Source organism: Nilaparvata lugens, chromosome 10 (genome assembly GCF_014356525.2).
Source record: "Nilaparvata lugens isolate BPH chromosome 10, ASM1435652v1, whole genome shotgun sequence".
In the NCBI taxonomy this organism is placed as follows: domain Eukaryota; kingdom Metazoa; phylum Arthropoda; class Insecta; order Hemiptera; family Delphacidae; genus Nilaparvata; species Nilaparvata lugens.
In genome coordinates, this window is record NC_052513.1 from 36,785,392 (window position 1) to 36,807,278 (window position 21,887).

The 21,887-nt window shown below is 36.0% G+C and overlaps 1 protein-coding gene across 1 annotated transcript in view; it reads right to left on the reverse strand.

Annotated features, from left to right (window-relative positions):
* LOC111045811 (putative mediator of RNA polymerase II transcription subunit 26) overlaps positions 1–19,019 on the reverse strand; it is a 101,119-nt gene extending 82,100 nt beyond the window's left edge. Inside the window, exons 1-2 of the mRNA XM_022331287.2 lie at positions 18,779–19,019; positions 18,230–18,280 (exon numbers count right to left, since the gene is read on the reverse strand). Of these exons, the coding sequence (XP_022186979.2) occupies positions 18,230–18,241 (12 nt within the window). The 5' untranslated portion in view covers positions 18,242–18,280; positions 18,779–19,019. The remainder of the gene's footprint in view (positions 1–18,229; positions 18,281–18,778) is intronic.
* Positions 19,020–21,887: the final 2,868 nt, after the last annotated feature.

Consider the following 21,887-nt stretch of genomic DNA (forward strand, 5'->3'; position numbering starts at 1 on the left):
CCCTCAAGTTGCTGAAGGAATTTCTGATTGATTGTGAACAGGTGGTGCCAATTGGTGGTGCAGTGTCAGATGCTTGTGATGTGTGCTGTGGTGTAACTCAGGGTTCTACCTTTGACTATAGAAAGAATTATTTCTATAGTCAAAGGTTCTACCCTGGCACCTCTCCTCTTCCTCATCTTCATCAACAACCTCAAGCTGGATGGAAGTGCTCTTTTATTTGCACATGAGCCAGGGATGGGGATGTTGATGTTGCAATACACAGGTCTGCCCAACTGTTGGAGGTTGCCAGTGATTGATTCTGGGTGAACAAACTTGCATTGAACAAGAGGGGAACACAAAATCTACTCTTCACTCTAGGGCGGAATCTGCCAATTTTCGGGGATTGCAGTTTGAAGCTGCTAGGATTTATATTGGATGCCACCCAACTGTTGATCTTGACTAGAGATTTAAATTAAAATGTGATGTTCCTAAAACTGAAAGACTGAACTGAAATTAAGTACACAATAACTAAGGACTGAAACTGAAAATAATATATTGGTCGATACTTTTCTGGCAAATCTAACAAGATGAAATTAATGTTTTTATTAAACATACTCTATGTTTAAACCAAATTCATGAGTTGATAAATTTATTTATTGACATGGGAGCAGCATGTTGACAATATCTGCAAGAGACACTGTCAAAAGTCACATATCTGATGCACAAGCTGAGAGGTCATGTTTTTTGGAGTACCTGGTTACAGCATACATGACCTCTTCGACAGCCATATCAATTATGGCATTGTGCTTTGAGGTAATGCAGGTAGCTGCAGAAAGATACTGCTTCTACAAAAAACGGTTCTCTGGATCATCACCTTGTCCCATCGACTGGCACCCTGTGCGCCAATTTTTAGGAGACTGGAGATTATGACAGTCTATAGTCAGTATTTGTTTAGTTTGCAGTTAGTGTTGAGAAGAGACCAACATGCCTCTCAGCAAAGAGGACATGTACACAGCCACAACACGAGAAGGAGGAATGACATCGATTTGCCTCATGCCAGACTGACTCGATCACATAATAGCTTCCCTGTCCATACATTCAAGTTCAACAACATGATGCTGGTGTATTTCCGAGAGCAGGAGGAGAAATCTTCGAGAGGGCACTTCGTGAGAGGTTTGTGAGTCTGACACTCTATTCCCTGGATGAAGAGGCAATACAATGTTTGTTGAGATCTATGACTGATCTCATCTTGATCTTAGTTTTTGTTATCAAGTTTTACATTTTGATGCAATCTATCCAGCAAGTGCTGCTCATGGATGGATATTACTGAATTACTGAAAATATGCATTTAGCAAACGTGAGAAATTCAATTCATAATCTCATATACGCTCCCCTGTGGCTCACCCAACGTGCACCAGAATGAATAAAACATATACCACTTACCACATTAGCTACATTTTAAATTCAATCACTGATGGGGACAATAGAGGACACAACTCCTGACTGCTTGGGGGATTTAAACACAACAGCACAGCTTAGTGAATTTAAAGCAATCAGAAGCTGAACTGAGTTAACTCATCATGAGACCAAAGACAAACAACTCTTTAGGATAAGACGACATTACTGGAGAAATTATCAAATATTGTGAGGGAGAACTAAAACTACCACAGTAGTTCATACATCTTTCAAACAGGCAGTGTTCCCAAAATACTTGAAGATATCTAAAATTTTTCCCGAAATCAAAAAAGGTGACAAACTGACCCTAAAAATTACATACCCTAATTGAATATTTCATTTTTGTATTAGACACATTGCCAACCTTCCAATAACATAACAAATTATGGAGCAAGCAGTCTTCTTCTTCTTCTTCTTTGGCTGTGCCTTATCCCATTTAAATGGGGTCGGCATTCCTTCCTCTTAGTCTGCCTCTCCACAAAGCCCTATCCAATGCTTCCTCTCTCCTCCAACCACTCTCCCGCAAGTCAGCCGCTATTCTATCTCCTCACCTCAACCTAGGTCTACCTCGTCCTCTCACACCATCCTGCACTCTTCGTCCAACATAATCCTCCTCCCGTCGCTGTACATGCCCAAACCACCTCATCCTTGTCTCCTGCATTTTGTTTCCCAGTGGTCCAACTTTTACAGTGCCTCCGATTCATTTCTTATTCTATTTCTTCTTGTGACCCCACACATTCATCTTAACATTCTCATCTCAGTCACTTCCATCTTTCGTTCCTGTTTCTTTGAAATGGGGCATGTTTCTGTTCCATACAGCATAGCTGGCCTCACAACTGATCTATACACTTTTCCCTTCATTTTGTCTACGACGAGTTAATCAAATATTTGAAAACTAATGAACTGAAATCAGCATGGGCTTTAGAAAAGGGCGCAGCACATCAATGGCAATTGCAAGGTGGTGCAATGGTAAAATTATGCTATGGGAGGAACATCAAACAGAGTCTGGCCTTTTCATCCAACTGCAAAAAGCTTTTGATACACTGAGCAGGGAGACCCTAGAACTAGGATTGAAAAAGCTCAAAGAAATAACAAGGACATAGACCTCCCTAAGCACCACCTCACTAGATTCAAGAATTCACCATCTTATGCCGGAGCCTGCTTCTTCAACCTACTATCGGAGGCTTTGATGGCTATTGAGGATCACACTCTTTGCCGAAGCACTCAACTGCTCTTTGATTGAGAGACCTAAAACTTCAGCTGAGTATATGCAGGAGGATACTTAGTCACTTGGTGGGACGAATAAGAATTGATGTGAACTCCACCAAAGGGAAGATATCTCAACAATTCATTGGCCAATAGACTGCCGAGAAAATGAGACAAGCAACAAATAAGCAAATCAATTGTTATTCTCTTCAACTAAAACGTATTCGATCAATCAAAAATTGATGATTAATCATTGTTTTTGCAGTTAGTGATGTAAATAAGTCAATTCAATACTAATGTTCTCTGCAATCTGATTTCAATCATCATCACAACATGACTAGCTACTTTTGAGTACATCAATAGCAATGAGGTCTTTGATCAATACCATGTCAACCACTCTAAATCAATAGTATTCACTTCTCTGTAAATATTCATCAGTCAATCTCAATTGGGATATTCAATAATAATTAAAAGTTCAAACATTCGCTGGCTGACAGATGACGAACACGCTAGCTTCTTATCAAGTGCTTTCTGCAATGACTAGTTGTATTCTTCTCTTAATCAAAACTATTCCAATCACTCTATAATTTGATTGTACCATTATTTTATTTTACAGATGGAAATCACTGAGATATTGCATTAATTCAATTGCTAATGAATAATTAATTATAATTAAACGAAAATCCAAATTAAATGCTGTAAATCACCCCGAAGATTTTGTATTGTTAATTTTTTGAATAGTAGCGCTCATCGAATTTCCATCCAGCTGTTTACCCTGTTGTCAATATTTGCAGTAGCAGAAGTCTTCGGGGTGATTTACAGCATTTATTTGGGATTTTCGTTTAATAATAATTATTAATTGATTAGCATTTGAACAAATGCAACTTCCAATTTATTTCCATCTGTACTCTCTTCTCTCTACCCTCTTCATTCTACTCTCTTCTCTCTAGTTTTTAGAGCGATTTTTCCAGCATCTAATTTGGATTTTCGTTGAATAATAATTATAAATTTATTCGCTAATAACGAATATTCCATTATTGTTACAACCTTTGCTACCATTCTTTCCGAGAAATTATCTTTGTGGGTAATTATATTCCTGGTGACCAACCAACATTGATCAGATGCTAAAATGTGAATCTCACTGTAGTAATAGCTGGATCAGCAATCAACCTATAAAATATGGTTGGGATTTCGGAGGACCTGAGTGAGGATATGATTAGATTACTCACCACTGGATGTGTGGTTGTTCCATAGTGCTGCTGGTGGGGGCGCCCCTTGCTGGTTCCTTGCCCGTATAAATGTTGCACTGAGTTTTGAGTTTTGAGTGATGAAGTGGTGAAATGAGAGGTGAATGAGAACTTAATGACAGTAATATTTAAATATGAGAACGAGAGTGAGAATGAGAGAGGGAGAGTTTGCGATAGTGTACAGATTATAGGTTAACGACTAACGACACTTGAGCACTTTTCCGCACGGCTCAGAGCTCACAGGGTGACATTCTCCCGGGAAAATAACAGCCGAGCAGCCGGCAGGCGTCCTATTGCCGGCAGGCAATCTATATATATATAAAAGCGAAATGGCACTCACTCACTGACTGACTCACTCACTCACTCGCAGAACTAAAAAATCTACCGGACAAAACTGTTCAAATTTGGTACGTATGTTCAGTTGGCCCTTTAGAGGCGCACTAAGAACGGATTTAGAAAAAATTCTAAAGATACGCCCAAAACCTGCGTTTTTCTAGAGTTTTCTCAGCTTCATCGAGAACAAATGAACAGAAAATGTTCAAATTTAGTACAGAAGCTCAGCTAGGGTGTAATAATGTTGTGTTAGAAGGAATTTGCAATAACGTCAAAGATACGCCCAAAAAGATACGCCCAAGGTTGTTATCGAGTCGTCGTGCCGAGTGGTTGTGTTGAGTTGGTGCTGCTGCTCTGTGATAAGATTAGGCCTGCTGCTTGTTTTTCGTTTTCTATTTTGTAATACTTAACCTAACACTTTCATAGTTAATAGTTTATTCAAATAGTTAATAATAACCAGGAACTACTTCAAAATTTAAATACATAATCTCTACTAACAGTGGTTTACTCTTATGACTACAAGATCTATAAAATAACTATTGAAAACATATAAATAGGAGAAATAGCTCTCTCATATCATGTAATAATCTCTGTTTTTTGTTTAATCTAATTCAATTTTCCAATTCATCTGAATAAATAATACTTTGAAACCTATATTCATAAAATTGAATAATAATGATTTTTCTTGACATATCTAATCTAATTCAATTTTCCAATTCATCTGAATAAATAATACTTTGAAACCTATATTCATAAAATTGAATAATAATAATAATTTTTTCTTTCTAGTCTGTTTCAAGATTTCATCGTAGAGCTTCTAATATTCTATAGATTGATTCTCTTAATCCTGTTTCAATCAGATTATTAGCCTTTTAGTGGGCCTAATAGTCGTGTTTTGTCAGACTTCCTTATTCCCATGCTCTGGATTTTTTTTAGTCTTTATGTTCATTTTAAGAATATTTTTTTTAATTATTATACCGGGCCGGTCGGGCTTGGTCTGCTGGTGGACAGAGCACGCGCGATCATACATTGATAGCGAAATTTCATAGACTGTAAAGGAGCCTGTGTAAGGTAGATTGATTGGAAGTGGGAGTGTAGGAAATTCTGAATCTTGCATTATTATATAATAGCAGAACTTACGTCTTTTTCTATCAACTGTAGGCTATTTCTATTATTTCAGAGAAGAATCTTATTCCTTATCAAACAAATTATCTCGATTAGCGATAATCAAGTATCTTCAATTCTTCACTTTAAATATAGCATTTTCAACATTCTTTCTATTTTAATCGCAAAGCCTTAGTTATTATAACCTTACTTAATCTCTAATAGTATGGACCTCAACATTTCCTAGCATATTTTCCCCTTCAGTTCAAAACACAGTGGTTTTGTGGTTTTATAATCATTCAGTACTGCTTTTTCTTATCCAACTACTCTTTTGTGGAGTCTTGAGTAATTTTTATAGAGGCTTCTAGATAATAAATAAAATAATAGATTCCGTCATTTGACATTGATTGACTTGATTGTCTCTATTGACTAATAATAAAATATATTCAAAATCTAATTGAGAGAGCAGCTTCTACTTTTGTTTATGAATAACTTATTGAATTGCATGGTGGGTATTGCTTATTGTTGGTGTTGGATTATTTTTTGTTTAAATCATGTGTTTTCCCGAATAACTGTATTGCATGCTATACATTCATGCATTTAAACTGTGTTTGTCATATTAAGTGATTACCTAACGAAGAAAATTATTCCCTTCCACTGGTTCTCATGATGAATTGTTCTTGTCATTGATCACTGATAGAAATAGTTGCTACTGATTGTCTCTTCGTTTTTTCCTCTCTCACTGATTTGCATCAATCATTGTTCTTGTCATTTATCAGTAGTGGAAAATATTTGTTGCTGGTTGTCCCTTCGTTTTGCTGGTTGCTTCCTGGTGTTATTATTGTGCTAGGAAAATTTATTTATTATTCTACTGTCCACTTCTTTCAAAATATGGAGAAATTTATACTGGGTATGACTAATAAAGGTAATCCAAAATTAAGTTTCAATAGATATGACTATAGGAAAGGTTCATCTAGAGTTAACGGAGATATAACATGGAGGTGTCTCAATAAAAAGTGTAAGGCTCAATTAATTACGGATAAGGATTCTAAAACGATATTGGTTGCATCAGGCTCTAGGGTTCATAGTCATCCTGCTCCACTTCGAGAACTAGAGGAGAGTAATGATGTGTCTCAGATATTTTGTTCAACGCCAAGTATTACAACCAATAATGATACAGGTGTCATCCGTGACTCGGTCTCTTTGGATAGAGTTGATGGTGCCGACAGTCAAATTGAATTGTGGTGTGCTAGCACTACAGATGACGGAACTTGTGGCTGCTCTGCACTTATTCAGAACCTGATTAATGAGAATAATAATTTGAAGTCAGATAACCTACGGCTTAAAGAACAGTGGGAGGTGGCGATTGATAGGTCCATCACTAATGATGTTCGTATCATGGAGTTAACTGATTGTCTGACAAAGCAGTGCAGTGATTCGAGTACACAGACGGATTTAGTCGTGAGTGATAAAACAGTTGATACTCCTCTTCTGTCGGTGGAGCAAATGAGACTAGCGAATAGTGTTGTTTTGCCTTTTGGATTGGATATTGATAGCTTGCAGCTGCTTATTGAGGAAAATTGTAGTTTGATGGATCAATTGATTGCCGTAGGAGAGGAGTTAGAGATGACAAGGGGAGCGCTTACTCGTTTGCAGGGTTTAAGCGATAATCTGGGGAATGGTCAGCATAATTCTGTCAGTGCTGGTTTGGTACATTGCTCTCTATTCCAGGAAAATCCTTCGATTAAAATATGGTCTGATAGTCATGGTAGGGGTATAAATGAGCTGTTGACTAATCGGTTACTTTCCAATACCAGATGTTATTCTTATGTTGCAGCAGGGGCGCCTCTAGAAATTCTGATTGAAAAAATGTTAGATAAGAGGGAGATTGGTGAGACAAAAAGAGGCGATTTTGTTGCTTTGATTGGGGGCACGAATAGTTTTGCTCATGGTTCTTACTCCCAGGATAATATTTACAACTTATCAGTAAAATTGTCCAAAGTGATAAATAGCTACAGTCATACCAACCTCATTCTTGGCACAGTCCCTTACAGATACGATCTTCCAGGGAGCTCTGATGAAAATCGTGTTATAAGTTGTGTGAATAGGGCTATAAGATGTATTCCTTATCATTACCCACATTTGTCAATTAGGATTATTAATTTATGGAGCTACAATAAATCTATGCATACCAACCACGGTCTGCATCTCAACAGAAAGGGAAAGCTGAGGCTAGCTAAGGATTTTCTGAGTATAGTTGCTGAGTTAACTTTGGCAAAAAATAGTCTTCCTTCTGAGAGTGTTAAATCTTTCAGTCACGTGAATGACAGGTCTGCACACGTACGCATGTCACCAGCTGGCCAGTCTTCATCAATGATTGATGGACAGGCTCTACAAGCTCTTCAAAATTCCAGTATTTTTTTAGAACCGGTAACCTAAGCCCAAGTGGTGGGTTAGATAATTTGGGCAATGATACTACCATTATGAGTCTCAACATTCAGGGGTTTATGGGTAAGGTTGAGTCTCTGGAAGCTGCTTTAGTGACTGAAAATTGGCAACCAGCTATGATTTGTTTGAGCGAGCACTGGCTGAGAAGGGATAATTGTGGGGTTTTGAGCTCTCTTGAGGGGTATTCAGTGAGATCAGCATTTTGTAGAGAAAGTAAGGCAAGAGGGGGAGTTGCAATCTTAGTTAGGGATGATATTTCTGTCACGGTTAGAGAGGATATTAATGGTTTTTCTTCAGAGAAGGTGTTCGAAGTTACTGCAGTTGAGTCCGAGGGATTGTGTGGTGGTAAAAGAGAATGTTCTGTTGTAGTATCTCTCTATAGAACACCGGATAGTTCTTTGGATGACTTCTTTTCGCGACTGGATACACTTCTTTGCAGATTGAGTTCGGATGTCATGCGGAAGAATATTTTTCTATGTGGTGATTTTAATATCAATGTCTTGGATCATTACTCGATCCAGTGCAAACAATTCATTAATGTGTTCTCTTCTCATGGGTTTACTCTTTTGATCAATAGCCCAACAAGAATTCAATCAGGGCCGTTTTATACTACATCAACTTGTATTGACAACATAATAACCAATGTTGTATCTGAGAGCGTTGTGGGTGGGGTGATTGACTTGGGTTTGTCTGATCATCATGCGATATTTGTCAAGCTTATTGGTCGAAAACAATGTGAGGATGAGAAGTATATAAGTAAGAGAATTTTCTCAAGCAAAAATGTTGAACGCTTTTTAGATTTATTGAAAGTGGAAACTTGGGAAGATATTTTTTCATCCTCTAGCTGTGATTTGTGTTTCAAGAAGTTTTTCTCTAGATTCAATCGATGCTTCATGGAGGCATTTCCAATCAAAACCATGAAGATTAAAAAGAATAGTTCAATGAAAAAATGGTTGACTCCAGGTTTGAGGATCTCACTTAAAACAAAAAGAGAGTTGTTAATGTCTTTGAAGAATGATGCAAGGCGGGATCCTAGCTTTCATTTATATGTTAAAAGTATAGTAAGGTACTGAAAAAAACAATTACTTTGGCCAAGAAAAAATATCTTGATAGTGTGATTAAGCATTCGGATAATGTTACAAAGGCTACTTGGCAGGTAATAAGGAATACTTTAGGAAATTCATCTTTCAAAAACGAATGCCCAAAATTGTTTGCGGATGGAGTTTTGGTTGACGAGCCTGTACAGGTTGCAGAATGTTTCAATGAGCACTTCAACAGGAAATCCAAAGCACATAGGTGCAACTTAGAGGACATTAAAGAGTACCTACAAGCATTCAGACAACATAGAATAGAAAATAATAGGGGTATTAGACAGTTCAGATTTCAACCATTATCGAAAGGGCAGGTTCTCAGGATAATGACAGGCTTAAAAAATAAGGGTTCAGTGGGGTGGGATGGCATTCCTATATTTATCATTGAAAAGTCATGTAATCTCATACTTAAGCCTCTAACATACTTGATTAATCTCTCTTTTGATACTGGACATTTTCCTGACTTGTTGAAATATGCTGTTTTGAAACCTTTGTACAAGAAGGGGGATAAGAATGATGTTGCTAATTTTAGACCAGTAGCTCTGCTCTCATCTTTCTCGAAAGTTTTTGAATGGGCTTCTCATACTCAGCTCAATAATTTTTTTGAAAAATCCTCTCTTTTTTGCAAGTCACAGTTTGGATTTAGAAAGGGCAGATCCATTGAAGATGCTGTTTTCGGAATTAACCAGAGGACACTTAAGGCTAGGGATGACTCTGAACAGGCTCTGGGTATTTTCTGTGACTTGTCGGGAGCTTTTGATAATGTTCAACATGATCTTCTATTGCACAAATTGAAATATTATGGTGTAAATGGGAAAGAATACTCATGGTTCCAGTCATATTTATCGGGGAGGTTCCATAGAGTGTCAATATCTGTTGGTAATGAGACATGCAGCTCTTCTTGGTTACCTATGTCTCAGGGAGTACCGCAGGGTTCAATATTGGGTCCCCTCTTATACCTGGTCTATGTTAATGACATCGAGAGTCACGTCAATTTCAAACTCTCTCTTTTTGCGGACGACACTACAGCTTTAATCACCAGTAGGAACAGTGAATGTTTGATAAGAGAGGCTGAGAGGTGTCTTGCTGAATTAGATTCGTGGTTTGTTCAGAATAGTCTTAGTTTTAACTGCAAAAAAACTAAAGTAATTCCCTTCAGTAGAGACTATAAAAGTCTTGGAATAAACTTGAATACTCAAAGTAGAGTTGAAACTTCTGATTCCACGACATTCTTGGGTCTGATGGTGGAGAGTGATTCGAAGTGGAAGCTACATATTTCTCATGTCACTGGTAAATTTAATAGAGCCTTGTTTGCATCAAGAGTAATGGCTAGAGTAGTGAAAAAACTGTTCTTTTTGTATATCATGCTTATTTTCTGTCAGTTATGAGATATGGAGTTATTTTTTGGGGAAAAAGTATAGAGAATAATGGAATATTCATACTGCAGAAGAAAGCCATTAGGATAATTTATAAGATTAATACAATGCGCTCTTGCAGACCTTATTTTAAAGAAAAGAGATTGCTGACGGCTCCTGCTATTTATATATTAGATTTAGCAATCTTCGTTTTTAAAAATAGACGAATGTATGAGGAGAACCAGGTGAGTCATCCCCATAATACACGATTTAGAGGTTTTGTTTACCCACATCACAGACTAAGCCTGCTGGAGAGTGGCCCGTTTTATATGGGAATGAAAATATTTAATTCAATCCCATCTCATATAAGAGAAATTGATGGCTTGAAGGAGTTCAAAAAAACACTCAGGGAATTCCTTATTGTATTGTGTCCGTACAGGTTAGCAGACTTCCTTGTTGAATAGTGTTTGATTGATGTATGTTATGTGGGATCTGTTGTGTTGAAATAGGAGGGATGGTAGATATTAGATTAAACTTTGACGTGTCATATACTGCGGGATCGTTGCTCCCTTAATGCAGTTCAGTAATTGTGACGAACAAGAAAAGTAAAGTAAAGTAATCTGCGTTTTTCCAGCGTTTTCTCATCTTTATCGAGAACAAATGAACAGAAAATGTTCAAATTCAATACAGAAGCTCAGCTAGGATATATTAATGTTGTATTAGAAGGAATTTAAAATAACGTCAAAGATACGCCCAAAATTAGCTGTTTTTTTGCGTTTTCTCAGTTCTTTCATCAAGTAATAGACAGAAAATGTTCAAATTTGGTACAGAGGTTTAGCTAGGGTCTAAAAATTTTTATGATGAGGTGACTTTAATATTCCATCAAAGATACGCCCAAATCAGCGTTTTTCTCAGTTTTTCTGCGTTTTCTCAGTACTTTGACTTACTGATGGAATGAAGCATGCTCAAATGAAAAATGCAGGCGAGCGAAGCGAGCGAGCTGATCTTATTTTTGGACGATCCAGTCGGGGGTCCAGGGGGCGGAGCCCCCTGGCTAGACGGACATGGCGAGCGAAGCGAGCCTGACGGCTAGTGATAAGATATGCTGCTGCAACACAACCCAAGGATGGTCTGGTATTGTGCAGTACAGCATGCAATTTCCTCATCACAAACTCATTTCCCACAAGAGGCGGAAAGGTGGCCCATGCTTTACAAATTACTACAACGCTATAGTCCGAGAGATATCCTATTATATTAAGCGAGCAATTTCTGTATATCTGTTTATATTTCTATAATTTTATATCTGGTTATCTGGTTATTTATGTTCAACGGATTTCGAAAACGGCTCTAACGATTTTCACGAAATTTGGAACATAGTAAGTTTATGATATAAAAATTCGATTGCACTAGGTCTCATCCTTGGGAAAACTCGCTGAACGACAGGTTAATTCATCCTTGGCTGAAACAGCTAAGACTTTCGTCGTCTGTGGATAGTAAAAATTGAGCGAGAGATTCTGAGGAAAATCAAAATATCGCATCCCCGAACGAAATTCATAAGCTGACATATAGCCAGCTGTAAAATACTAGTAGTTCTGTGAACACTAGACCTCGCGCAGTTATAACGACGTCCCAAACCATAAGCACATCCACACTGATACACTAACTATTTATTTGATCAGATCATGCTTACACAAGATTTAATTATCATATAACGCTTTCCGGAATTTAGCGCGAGAAAGCCAGAAGACATCTAGGCGCCCAGACGAGCTGTTATAAGTTCTTTGCATCCTATTTAATAGTACATGAAAATTGCATTAAATGAGACATGCAATTTATAGTCTACACAGGTGCTAATTTTTACCAAGTTACATTGAGATATTGAATTGCATGCGTCATGGCATGCAATTTATAGTCAACTCGACAGCTGATTTATGATGAATAATTCTATAGTCTGATTTTCACTCTAATATTGGCGTATGAAGGAGTCTCCTCTTTCCTTTTATATTATCCTTGAAATGCAAAATTTCCAAAAACCTTGTATATACGTCGACGCGCAATTTAAAAAGGAACATACCTGTCAAATATCATGAAAATCTATCACCGCGTTTCGCCATAAATGCACAACATATAAACATTAAGAGAAATGCCAAATCGTCGACTTGAATCTTAGACCTCACTTCGCTCGGTCAATAAACACGATCATTTTAGAGAATTATGTTCTGTTTATCAATGAATAAAAATAACGAGCAAAGCTCGGTGCTCCGATATTTACTTCTAACATTAAGAGGGGAAACCAGTTTCTCCTTCTACATTGACAGAGTAGTGGAGAGGAGTAAGCATGCTGCGCACAATTGGATACTGATACAAAAGTAGGGAGATTGCTGTTAGGTAGTGGCAGTGATTAGTGAAGGAAAGAGCATCGGGCCTCTCTGTCTTAGAGTGAGAGCCGTGTTTGAAGTAATATCTATCAGACTATAGACACTTCCAGAGTGGTGAGTTACTGAAGCAAGATTCCTACATACCATTATAACTAAATTGACTGGTAAATGGTAAAGTGGAAATATAATTTTAACGTTTTCTAATGAGACTATTTACACTTGCTTCGCTAAGCTAACTGAGAATAGTCCAATTTAGAACACATGATAATATATTTTCACTGTACCGAATACGTTCACTGATAAGCCGCGTGGTAAACCTCTATCCTAGAAAAACAATAGCATAAGTATTATGGGCGTTTATGTAGCAACTTTTACTGTTATCTCAAGCCGATAGTCCACGTAGTTCTTTCCCGTGAGCTGTGTGACGATGATAGTTTCTCCTCTTGTGCCGTTCATATACTCTCTCACCCGACCAAAACAGTATGAAAGGACAATAATCGGCTTGAGTTAGCAGTAAAATTTGCGACATAAACGTCCGTCCTATACCATAGAATATCCACTTACGCCTCTATATCTCTATGCCTCTATCTACCTCGACCGCCTAACCCATAATGTATTTTGAGGTACGAAACGTATCTGTATTACAATGTGTACGTTCTGTGTACAGTAAATTATTCCAGTTCCAATCGTAAAATGTTTCATCACGTGACTAGTACAAAATGTTCCCATGGAACGCCATTTCAAAATCGTTGGTTCAAGCTTTTGGCGCGCACAAATAAAGTTGATTTACTCTAAAATGTGTCGTTTACTAGCTGCGTGAATGAAGAAAGGCTTTTTTACAAACTTACCGTCTATAAAAGTGTGCATTTCTTTTATTCCATTACTCTCAAATTTTCTATAGAGAAAAATTCATTTAATGAATGGTTATCAAACATCATATTGTTGGTTATTTATTCTATGGTAAAGAAACAAACTATCAGCGCAGACGCAGAGAAGCAAGCAGACCACAATAATCGACCAATGAGAGCTCAGATAGTTGGAACTGTACCAGGTCGGACAATTTACCACGCTTCGACTGTGGGGCAAGATTTTGGAACTGTAACTGGTTTCTGGTACAGAATCTGTCAAAACTGTTCCCATCGAACGCGGAACTTTTTACCTGGTAAATTGTGAATCGGACAATTTACCACATTCCATGTACACAGAACGGGCCCATTGAGGAACCACACCTCGACCTCGAACTCTACCTTTAACTCCTCACAATACGGTTACTCTTATAATCAGTAGAAAAGTTATTATAGTAGGCATGTAGAACTTACAAGAAGAATATTTTCATTGAGCCCAGACACTGTTACTAATGATCTTGCCACCAGTGCTTTCATACGCATAATACGTGCAAGGTTTACAGAGAGAGGTCTGGACACGCGGCAATATTACTGCTTGTTAAAAAGTTTGTTTACTTGCTGCTAGCTTGAGCTGATGTAAAGCTAACGTGTTATTAGTACTAGTATACTAGTAGCTCTGTGAACAGTAGACCTCACGTAGTATTCTCATCCACAAGTACCTGATTGAAACTATAGACCTTATGCAAATACAGCAATAGAATGGCTTCTCCACACATCTGTGTAATCACTTGTCAGCTGATTCATGATGAATAATTCTATAGTCTGATTTTTACTCTAATAATAGCGTATGAAGGAGGCTCTTTTTTCCTTTCATATTATCCTTGAAATGCAAAATTCCAAAACCTTGTATATACGTCGACGCGCAATTTAAAAAGGAACATACCTGTCAAATTTCATGAAAATCTATCACCGCGTTTCGCCGTAAATGCGCAACATATAAACATTTAAACATTAAGAGAAATGCCAAATCGTCGACTTGAATCTTAGACCTCACTTCGCTCGGTCAATAAACACGATCATTTTAGAGAATTGTGTTCTGTTTATCAATGAATAAAAATAACGAGCGAAGCTCGGTGCCCCGATATTAAATTTACTTTTAACATGAAGAGGGGAAACCAGTTTCTCCTTCTACATTGACAGAGTAGTGGAGAGGAGTAAGCATGCTGCGCACAATTGGATACTGATACAAAAGTAGGGAGATTGCTGTTAGGTAGTGGCAGTGATTAGTGAAGGAAAGAGCATCGGGCCTCTCTGTCTTAGAGTGAGAGCCGTGTTTGAAGTAATATCTATCGGACTATAGACACTTCCAGAGTGGTGAGTTACTGAAGCAAGATTCCTACATACCATTATAACTAAATTGACTGGTAAATGGTAAAGTGGAAATATAATTTGCTTCGCTCATTTACTCACTTGCTTCGCTAAGCTAAGTGAGAATAGTCCAATTAGAACACATGATAATATATTTTCACTGTACCGAATACGTTCACTGATAAGCCGCGTGGTAAACCTCTATCCTAGAAAAACAATAGCATAATTATTATGGGCGTTTATGTAGCAACTTTTACTGTTATCTCAAGCCGATAGTCCACGTAGTTCTTTCCCGTGAGCTGTGTGACGATGATAGTTTCTCCTCTTGTGCCGTTCATATACTCTCTCACCCGACCAAAACAGTATAAAAGGACAATAATCGGCTTGAGTTAGCAGTAAAATTTGCGACATAAACGTCCTATACCATAGAATATCCACTTACGCCTCTATATCTCTATGCCTCTATCTACCTCGACCGCCTAACCCATAATGTATTTTGAGGTACGAAACGTATCTGTATTACAATGTGTACGTTCTGTGTACAGTAAATTATTCCAGTTCCAATCGTAAAATGTTTCATCACGTGACTAGTACAAAATGTTCCCATGGAACGCCATTTCAAAATCGTTGGTTCAAGCTTTTGGCGCGCACTTATTAAGTTGATTTACACCAAAATGTGTCGTTTACTAGCTGCGTGAATGAAGAAAGGCTTTTTTTACAAACTTACCGTCTATAAAAGTGTGCATTTCTTTTATTCCATTACTCTCAAATTTTCTATAGAGAAAAAATCATTTAATGAATGGTTATCAAACATCATATTGTTGGTTATGTATTCTATGGTAAAGAAACAAACTATCAGTGCATACGCAGAGAAGCAAGCAGACTTCAGATTGTTTTTTTGTTTTTTTCAGATTGGTTTCTACAGGATGCAGGTTTGATGCCTAGTGAGATCGACCACAATAATCGACTACAATAATCGACCAATGAGAGCTCAGATAGTTGGAACTGTACCAGGTCGGACAATTTACCACGCTTCGACTGTGGGGCAGGATTTTGGAACTGGAACTGGTTTCTGGTACAAAATCTGTCAAAACTCTTCCCATCGAACGCGGAACTTTTTACCTGGTAAATTGTGAATCGGACAATTTACCACATTCCATGTATACAGAACGGGCCCATTGAGGAACCACACCTCGACCTCGAACTCTACCTTTAACTCCTCACAATACGGTTACTCTTATAATCAGTAGAAAAGTTATTATAGTAGGCATGTAGAACTTACGAGAAGAATATTTTCATTGAGCCCAGACACTGTTACTAATGATCTTACTACCAGTGCTTTCATGCGCATAATACGTGCAAGGTTTACAGAAAGAGGTCTGGACACGCGGCAATATTACTGCTTGTTAAAAAGTTTGTATACTTGCTGCTAGTCTGAGCTGATGTAAAGCTAACGTGCTATTAGTACTAGTAGTTCTGTGAACAGTAGACCTCACGTAGTATTCTCATCCACAAACCTGATTGAAAATATAGACCTTATGGAAATACAGCAATAGACTGGCTTCTCAACACATCTGTGTAATCACTTGTCAGCTGATTTATGATGAATAATTCTATGGTCTGATTTTTACTCTAAATATTGGCGTATGAAGGAGGCTCCTTTTTCCTTTCATATTATCCTTGAAAAGCAAAATTTCCAAAAACCGTGTATATACGTCGACGCGCAATTAAAAAAGGAACATACCTGTCAAACTTCATGAAAATCTATCACCGCGTTTTGCCGTAAATGAGCAACATAAAAACATTTAAATATTAAGAGAAATGCCGAACCGTAGACTTGAATCTTAGACCTCAGTTCGCTCGGTCAATAAAGAATATAGTCTAGTGTATATATAGTGTATTATATTTTGATATGGAAAATATATCATGAGATTGACATATTATTTTTCTTCAGGTACCTTCTCCATTACTGAAATTGGCTACTGTCATGGCAATTCTTACCATGGGATAGACATATTCTTCTTCTTCAGGTACCTTCTCCATTACTGAAATTGACTACCATCATGACAATTCTAACTTTGTTAACTGCTGCTCGGAAGAGGTACTGTGACTGCAGTTGAATGCTTTCCTCAGGTTTCTCAACCAAGATATTCTTCTACGTCCCACTGATCGCTTATCAACTATATTGAGTCTCGCATAAAATCAACACTGGTGTCTTGAACACTATCTACAGACCATGAATACGAGAGGGACCACTGGTTGGATGTAGCTTATCAGAGGCTGAGCAGAACACATTCTGGCCTTGCCCACCGTTCAACAAGCTGCCAATAGCAGCAAGAGACCTGCCAGCTAGGTGATTTGATTTCTTCATAAATAAATTAATACTCAACTAAAATAACTGAAATTCATAGAGTAGATTACAGGTGGAGAGCCCATAACATGTTGGCTACCTCATGTTGGAAAACACGTTTTAGAGTTCTTATTAGCCTATTCCTGATCAATTTTGGTTAAGAATAGCTTTTAAAAGTGTAGGCAATTCTTTTCTTTTTTAGTTTTATTTTTACGTGTCTTTGTGGTTTTGTAATCGTATTATGGACATGCTGATAATTGGGGGTATCCAAATTCATAATTCAGAATAGGTGGCTTCAATAAGAATAAGAGATAACCAACCCCAAGAAATTGAAAAATAGGCAAAAATAAAAACATATAAATTTGCTTAAGTTACTTGTCTTGAGGAGACTAAAGTAGACTGTCTTGTATCTTATTTGTATTGAGGAGACTAAAGAAGAATGCCTTGTGGCTTAGAAGACAGACTTAAATTGTATTACTTTTCCAGTTACAATTCGGCTACTTTTCAAGGTCAACAGGAGTGCACAAACTCCATACCCGCATCGCTCTATGCACCCATTTTAAAGGTATGTTTATGCAGTATTTGCTTCACTAAAATGAGGCAAGCAAATGCTCAAGTTGTGTCATATGACACAAGAGGTTGTGTTGTATGACAGTTGTGTCGACACAACTTAAAAAAATACAACACGACTCGGTCTGTCGGTTTCTATAGAAAATTACTCATACACAAGAAAATTTCTAAATTTTCTTATTCAACTAAAAAGACTTAGGCTCAACTCACACTTACGCGATTCAGGTCGAAAAGAGACTCAACTCTAGTCGAGAGCATATGTTTCCATATGGTGACAGTCATGGAGACTAGAGACGACTGGTCTGAGTTTTACCATTTGAAAACACATGCTCTCGACTAGAGTCGAGTCTCTTCTCGACCTGAGTCACGTAAGTGTGAGTTGAGCCTCAGTGGTGTATGGGCCAAAGAAATGTTGTTACATGTTTGTCGTTGCTTATCTATCTAATTTATTATAATATGCTATAAATTACAGTGAAAATATTAAACAATATCTTACTCACATGAACTTTCATAGTAGACAGTAGAAAGTAGCTTTAAGCCAAGTGCGCAAACTGAAAAATCAATGAACACATTATTAAAACATAGGTCTAAATAGTAGACAGTTTCCAGTGCTTTTAAAATTTGATCATACCTTTAAACTCAATTAGTAACAAGCATTGGAATCTTGCTAGTATTAAAATAGTAAGCTTTAAAATCAAAACCTAACCAAACCAAGTTTAACTAACCTAAAAAAAAACTATATATAAATAGTGGACCACAGCTCTTTAAAATCATGAAGGCTTTATTCAATTCAATCATTTATCAGCTAAGTTGTTCAGTATCGTCTACAATGCACTATACGCATAGCATTCGAATAGTCATGAATGTATTTGAATCTTGACACCACCTAATGCCTGGTCCTTGAGCGAGAAAATGGAAGTATTGGATATAATCAATACCATCTCTGATGTCTGAATACACAGCAGAAAATTTGGTATTTTAATCTCTTTATACTAAGAGTTATCAATATAAATCTACCAATAATAAGCACAAACTAGTTAAAAACAAACCTTTCTTCGAATCCACATTGGTCTTGTTTCCAAAATAATAATGAAACAGCATCAACAGAAAGTATCACGTCATTACAACAACCACCAGTTTATTCACTAGTATTTAAAGTTCTTTAGTCTACTTTCTAATAGAAAAAGCTATTAGTTTTTGGTTATATTATGTATTGTCCTTTCACGCTGTCATAACAACAATCAACACCAATCAAAAAGTGACTTCAAGTTTACAACCATCAGTCCCATTTTCCGAAATCACCTGTGATTTTGATTGGAAATTCATAAATTCTGGATCCAACTGTAACGCTATCTGTAGATTCAGAATGAAACTATACTATCCAATAAAATAATATTAATAAATTTTAGTAAATTCAATTTTAAAAAGTACTTATCAGAAACATTATTTGAAAAACGAGGAGTTAGCCTACTACTATTTATTTTCTTGATGAATGAATTCTTTCTGAGTGGCTTTTTAAAAAGTAATTGGTACGACTTTTGACAGTTGGTACGACTTTTTGACAGTTGGTACGCATACTTTTAAAAATTCGCGGTTCTGAAATCCCGCTTCTTTTGAAATATCTTTTCATACAAAAGTCAAAATACTTTATTGCAGCAGCTAATTGAGAACATCAATTGCATTACAAATGTCAATGGTAGACTATACAAAAGTATAGGCCTATCGCCTTTGTGATAAAGAATCATGAATTTGCTTGTATTATATAATTATACAAGATGTATACAATTACAAATTCACATAATAATTGGGTACATCATACAGAATATACTCTATTCTAGAAATAATAAAAATAAATTAAATATAACATAACTGAAATCCCAGTTGTACTCATTCTACCGGCAGTAATTGCTAGCAGAGACACGTGTCTGATCGCTAGCAATGAGTTCAAATTGTGGTCGAATTGTTTTAAAAACTTAAAAATAAATGGAATAAATATACCGTACACAAATTCCAATCTTTTAAAATCATAGTTGTTTCCAAATGGTCAGTAACTGGTGCATTTTAGTCATATTTTGAAAAAGCTTTAGGCTAATAAATCGATTTCCAACCATTCTCAAAATAAGAACACTTAGTTTTGCAATTTTTAATTTTGCACTAAATATTCGTTTATCTCCTGAAAGTATGCGAATTTTGCATATATAATGTTAGAATTGAGTTCTCCTCTTCAATTGCAATATCTATAGCCTGACGATAACTACCTACTGAAGGATAAAACCAACTGATTGTAGATTTGTGTTCCTTATAAATAAAGGAGTTGAAGCATATCAAGCTTCAAATGAACATTCGGTAGAAATGTATAAAAATTAATTTTTATATGAATCATTTATTTAATTAATCATGTATAAAAATACACACTTTTCAAAGTCAACTATTGTTAAATACTCTATTACAAAAACAAGAATAAAATATTATTGGAGAGCGTCAACATAGAGTTGTCTGGTAGACAAGAGTATAAACTATTTTTCACAATAAAAAATTATGAAAGTGTATATTAGGATACATAATATTTCCAGTTTTCAATTACAGTATAAAGCCGTTTCACATAATGATTGATCGTATATTCCTGTGAAAAAATGCATTATTCCTATCAAAACAATAAATGCATTTCATCTATGACATTCATATTTATATTTTTAATGTAATCTAAATAAATCATAATAAATAATTGATTATCTTTGGTATTATCTAAAGTAACATTTACACTATACTCAATATATTTGGAAATCCAAATCTGTAAAATACAGGAAGCTTAGTTTTGTGAACTTTGAACTCTACAAAAGATATTTCAGCTAATAGACAAATAATAATCTAGAAGGACATTTTATCATCAGATCTTGGTCACACATTTTCAATATTTTATCAGTAATATCAATTATTTACAAAGGAAAAACTACAAGATTTACAACACTAGAGAGAGTTTCACTATAAACTGTCAGCCTTCCTATTAAAATAATACTGAGAGTTTTAAGTGAATCTCAACAATATCATTCTATTTACAGGTAGAATTTTCTCTGATAATATTTAATTGACACAATAACATTTTATTAATGTATCACAGTCTTGACATTAATAGATTGGAAATGCTCAAATAAATGACAAAGTTAATAAAAAAGAGAGAGATTTCAAGTGTTGTTAACAGCTATGGAAGCCTGTAATGAATTTAAATGAGTAAAATACTGTACTGAGTTCTGTGCGTTTGTGATTGTGATGTAAAATGCCAGACTTGACGGGGAATCGAACCGGAAGTCACAACATGTACAAACCATGCATTTGATATACAAAACTTAATGTAGAAATCATAAAAATACACATTACAATACATGCTAGATGGTAAAATTGCATTATATTAATAAACTAAGTATAGAAAACACAGATAATAGATATAAAAAGTTTAACTTTCAAGATACTCAATACTTTCCACTTATATAAACTTCAAATAATACAATGTTGATAGTAGAATAGGAATTTATTTTAGTCATGCGAAACTTCAAATTAAATTAAACCTCGAATTTAAATGAGTAGACGATATAAATTACATTGAATACACAACATTACACTTCTGGAAAGAACAATAATTATTTTAAATTATTACGAATTTATTAGTTTGGGACACACAATAAGCTTCGGGTGACGTGTGAAGTTCTTTGAACGTTTGGACCTTTGAATCCGTCCCTTCAAAAACATAAAAATAAATTATTACGAAGCTCCATTGAATTTAATAAGGATTTTTTGGCGATTAAACTCATAATACTTTGAACATCTTTAATTGATTACTGTGCATCTTAACTATTTGAACACATACGTACTTTTTTTTAAATTTAATTCATTCATTTGTAATAATAAAAATATTCTAGAAAACATCCTATAAAAATTTAAATTTATTTCTATACTCTTGAAAGTTACATATTTTGGAAGAGTTGAATTTCATGAAAACAATACTTTACACATTATTAGTGCTCATAAATAATACATAAATTTCAACACATCTCAACTATGCTTACGTCTGAATTATCAATTTAACTAATAATACGATGGAGTGAACCAAAAATGTGCGCACTAATACATCGAATTTAGAGTTATATGTTGTAGAAATAATCA